The 5,000-nt window shown below is 37.8% G+C and overlaps 1 protein-coding gene across 1 annotated transcript in view; it reads right to left on the reverse strand.

Annotated features, from left to right (window-relative positions):
- Positions 1–1,421: 1,421 nt before the first annotated feature.
- Positions 1,422–5,000, reverse strand: part of LOC135116082 (uncharacterized) — a 7,138-nt gene continuing 3,559 nt past the window's right edge. The window contains exons 4-8 of the mRNA XM_064033292.1: positions 4,101–4,333; positions 3,399–3,527; positions 2,702–2,888; positions 2,165–2,401; positions 1,422–1,733 (exon numbers count right to left, since the gene is read on the reverse strand). Coding sequence (XP_063889362.1) covers positions 1,422–1,733; positions 2,165–2,401; positions 2,702–2,888; positions 3,399–3,527; positions 4,101–4,333 — 1,098 coding nt within the window. The remainder of the gene's footprint in view (positions 1,734–2,164; positions 2,402–2,701; positions 2,889–3,398; positions 3,528–4,100; positions 4,334–5,000) is intronic.

Here is a 5,000-nt window from a genome sequence, read left to right on the forward strand (position 1 = left end):
ATTTTGCTATGGACGTCTTCCATTTTGAGAAATTAAAGTTTCGTCACTTTCTCTGTTTCTTTTCTCTTTTCTTTTTTTTTTTTTTTCTTTGCATGAATTTATCTACAGCAACATTCGACCCTGAATATTTAAAACTTTTCATGCAACGTGCCACTCATAATTACATTAATTCTTCTACCATTTATCATAATTCATCTTTTTTTTTTTATGCAGGAGGGACACCGGCCAAGAGTAGCAAAAAAAAAAAAAAAAAAAAAAAAAAAAAAGCCCACTGAGATGCCGGTCCCCGAAGAGGGTCCGAAGCGGTAGTTAAAAAAAATCGAGGGATAAGTGTCTTGAAATCTCCCTCTTGAAGGAATTCAAGTCATAGGAAAGCGGAAATAGAGAAGCAGGCAGGGAGTTCCAGAGTTTACCAGAGAAAGGGATAAATGATTGAGAATACTGGTTAACTCTTGCATTACAGAGGTGGACAGAATATGGGTGAGTGAAAGAAAGTCTTATGCAGCGAGGCTGCGGAAGGAAGGGAGGCATACAGTTAGCAAGATCAAAAGAGCAGTTAGCATGAAAATAGCGGTACAAGATAGCTAGAGTTGCAACATTGCGGCGATGAGAAAGAGGCTGAAGACAGTCAGTTGGAAGAGAGGAGTTGATGAGACGAAAAGCTTTTGATTCTACCGTGTCTAAAAGAGCAGTGTGAGTGGAACCTCTCCATACATGTGAAGAATACTCCATACATGGACAAATAAGGCCTTTGTACAGAGTTAGCAGCTGGGGGTGGGAGTGAGAAAATCTGGCGGAGACGTCTCAGAACACCTAACTTCATAGAAGCTGTTTTAGCTAGAAATGAGATGTGAAGTTTCCACTTTAAATTATAAGAAAAGGACTGACCGAAGATGTTCAGTGTAGAAAAGGGAGACACTTGAGTGTCACTGAAGAAGAGGGGATAGTTGTCTGAAAGGTTGTGTCGAGTTGATAGAAGAAGGAATTGAGTTTAGAGGCATTGAGCAATACTTTTTTTTTTTTTTTTTTAAGTATGAGGGACACCGGCCAAGGGCAACAAAAATCAGTTTGTTCCGTCCCAATCAGAAATTTCAGAGAGATCAGAAGTCAGGCGTTCTGTAGCATTCCTGCGTGAACTGTTTACTTCCTGAAGGGTTGGACGTCTATGAAAAGACGTGGAAAAGTGCAGGGTGCTATCATCAGCGTAGGAGTGGATAGGACAAGAAGTTTGGTTTAGATGATCATTGATGAATAATTGGAAGCGAGTGGGTCACAGGACGGAACCCTGAGGAACACCACTGTTGTTATTGTCATTTAGTCGCAGTTTCGCATTTCCTTCCACACTCCTTTTACTGGCCTCCTCAAGCTCTCCTTCAAGTACCAGTGCAGTATCCTCTGCAAGCAGCAGTTGAATATATGGCCTATACTGGTAAACTGAGTGCTGCATTGAATGAAAAAAAAAATGCACGATGTACTTGCTTAGTATTAGCATCAACCAGTCCGCTGAGGGTCTCGATGCGAGGAGGGTACTTTGGTATTGTGAGGGAGGCAGTGAGATTGCTGCGGTAAACTGTTCCCACGACGAAACTAAAGATCAGCCATGCCGTCAAAACCACCCTCGTGGTACTGTGTTGTGGTAGCTCTCCAGGGATGGCCTCGTCAAGTAGTGTCCCAAGTACTTGCTTCATTACTAGCCATGCACCAGGTCCCTTGTCTTTATCGCTTGTATTCATCTGGAAAATAGTCATAGACTTGTGGCAATATGTATGGTGAATGAGTTCAGAAGTGAGTCAAAAAAAAAATAAATAAATAAATAAATAAATAAATAAATAAATGAATAAATAAATAAATAATTTAATCTAATTAATGCCATCCTATGTAGGAAAGATGTGTTAGTTTAACCTCAGGAGGAACACCAAATATGGATGGATAAGGTCCCTATACAGAGTTAGCAGTTGGAAGGAAGATATATTTTTAAGGAAGCATAAAAACATAAAATATATAAAAATAAAATATACAAGTAATAGACAATTAATCTTGCATTAAAGAAAGCTAGAGGATGATGCAGACGGCATCTGATTAAATGTCGCACTAAACTTTGAAGGATTAATATAAATGTTTCTATTACAATTCTGTTAATATGGTGAGTCATGAATGCACTCACCATCAACAGAACAATATACACAATTACAACGGAAGCCACTACGAGGCCCCACACGTCGATCTGGAGAGGACGATAAAGGGTCTCCCAGCTAGGTTTGGTGGACGGCTTAGCCATAGCGAAGGCCAGAGTGGATTGCTCCAGAAAAAAACTGATATCATACAGCTCCAACATGTGCGGTAATATTGGCAAGGGAATAGGCCAAAGAAAAGCTTCACGAGTCCTCAAGCTCTTCAGTACCTGAAATACAGAAGTACAAAAAATGAGCTCAGACATGCCCATCTCTTCCATCCTATAATGTATACACACATATACAAGTAGTGTGTGTGTGTGTGTGTGTGTGTGTGTGTGTGTGTGTGTGTGTGTGTGTGTGTGTGTGTGTGTGTGTGTGTGTCTCTCTCTCTCTCTCTCTCTCTCTCTCTCTCTCTCTCTCTGTGCGCGCGCGCACACGCACGCACGTATGCACGCACGCACGCACGCACACGTTGATATAATATCACATATACCATTACCATCATATTTCAGAATATCTTGGCTTACGTGATCCCATCCTATGTAAGGGAGAGGGTTCAGAGAAAAGTTGAGGATCAGTGCTATGTTTTCCATGATCCAATAATCCCTTCCACTAAACGTGGTTACTTCTGTGCCGTTTGGTCCTGGTCGTTTCATCACCATCCAATACGGTGTTAAGGGAAGCCATGTGACGTTAACCTTCATACCGTGGAAACTGTATGAACGTATATCAATGAAAATATAAATATTAACACACAAACTGCAATTGTTTTTAATAATTTCCAGAATACAATACACCCCTTACGTTACCAGCGTCCAAAGACGTACTGCGCCTTTGCTCTAAGGCTGGTACTTAAAAATTAATTTTTTTTTTTTTTTTTATTAATCAAAATTTTGGCCGTGTTTTTGCACGTGTGGTGGAACTTAGAAGTTGAAATTCTCGAATTCCTCAGAAATCAACAATCACTCGTGGCAAACCTTCATTGTGAAGATAAACATATAGTATGTCTCCTCTATGATTTGAACATATGAATGCAGGGAAGGGATGTGGAGAGTAATAGTACAGGCCAGGGGCATCAGCGAACGAGTTTGTTGAACGAATTAGGCTGAGAGAATAATTGATGAATAATAGAATAAGCTGATGACGACGATAATGGTGTTGGTGGTTGTCATGTTGGTGATGATCATGATAAAAATAATGAAGATAATGATAATGACTACTTACTTACTGTACTTTTCAGGGAACAGCGGTCTGTCACTGAGATATACTAAAACATTGCCAGAGTTCAGACTTGCCAATTGCACTACATGGGATCCAGTGGGTCCATATGGCATGTGCCCATATATCTGGCAACTGTAGAAAAACAAACATTCACTGTAGTTTTTGCTATTATAATTTCCAATACTTAAAACTTGTTTAGTATGAAACAAACTTCTACTATATATATTACTACTACTACTACTACTACTACTACTATTATTGTTATTATTATTATTATTATTATCATTATTATTATTATTATTATTATTTATTTATTTATTTATTTAATTTATTTAATTTATTTATTTTCTTATTATTATTATTATTTTTTTCTTTTTTCAAGTGAAAGCGCGCACCTACACCTGACTGCATCTAAACTTAGCTCACCTGCCCGAACACTTCTTTACTCTGTAAGGATTATTATAATCCTTGTCTCTGTTTTCACCCTCTTTTGATGTCAACCGCTATGAATTCTACATAGATCTAAATTTCAGATAAGTGGAGGCTGACTTCCTCAACGACAGTCAACCGTGAATCCCAGAGTTTATTTTACTTTTTGGAAAAATATGGAAGAATGTGAATATAAACCTTTTCTGAAGCTCTTCATATAATTTTTAATAAAACTGTTCCCCTTCATTTACTTATAGTATTAAATTTAGCACTTACTGGTTTTCTTCTGATGATGTGTTGAGTTTAAGGAACATTGTGTTTAACATGGAGAAGGTCCAGTAGTTCTGCAACAGGTCCTGAAGGTTCGACAGAGGAAGCCTGGTGATTACTAAGAGTCTTGTTTCCCACACCATCAGCCGACCTTTATCAACCGTCTCCGCGAAAACAGACAGGAAGGTCGGGTTGTCGCTGAAGACAACCACCAATGTACACCAGGACATCAGCCGCATCTTGCATGTATGTGACCAATGTGATAATCATAACAGGTAATAAACTGAAAAAAGACTATTCCAACCTATTACATAAGTGATTCATATTCTATTTTATTCTCTAGAAAAACGCTTGAGCTTGACTTTCATTCTATGAGAACGGAATGTTTGTGAAAATGGAATTCAATATAAAAATGTTTCAGCAGCTAGAGGAAGGACTACGTCAACTACCTCGTCCATTTGAAGATAAAAAGGTTAGGCTTCAGAACAGTATATTCTTTGTAATCTATGCACCTACTATTGAAATAGATATTAAGAATGGCTGATTGTCAACAGAACTATCAAAATTTCATGAAATCATGCAGAAATGTCTATTATGCATAAATTATACCAAGCCACATAATAAGCACAATAGAAGTAGACGGTGGTGCATGATACATCACTAGTGTTTATCATCTTAAGAGACCAGGTAAATGAAGAGTTGTGTTTCAGTGAAATGTTAACTATAAACGCTCAGTTATTGCAAGATGTAAATTTTGCAAGTAATCTAATTAGAATATTTCGTCGAGAGAGTAGCATACAATAGAAGCAATGTACGAGAACCATCAAGCACCCCAGTGTGCTTTATATATATATATATATATATATATATATATATATATATATATATATATATATATATATATAT

The sequence above is a fragment of the Scylla paramamosain genome, chromosome 30 (assembly GCF_035594125.1).
Source record: "Scylla paramamosain isolate STU-SP2022 chromosome 30, ASM3559412v1, whole genome shotgun sequence".
Classification (NCBI taxonomy): Eukaryota; Metazoa; Arthropoda; class Malacostraca; order Decapoda; family Portunidae; genus Scylla; species Scylla paramamosain.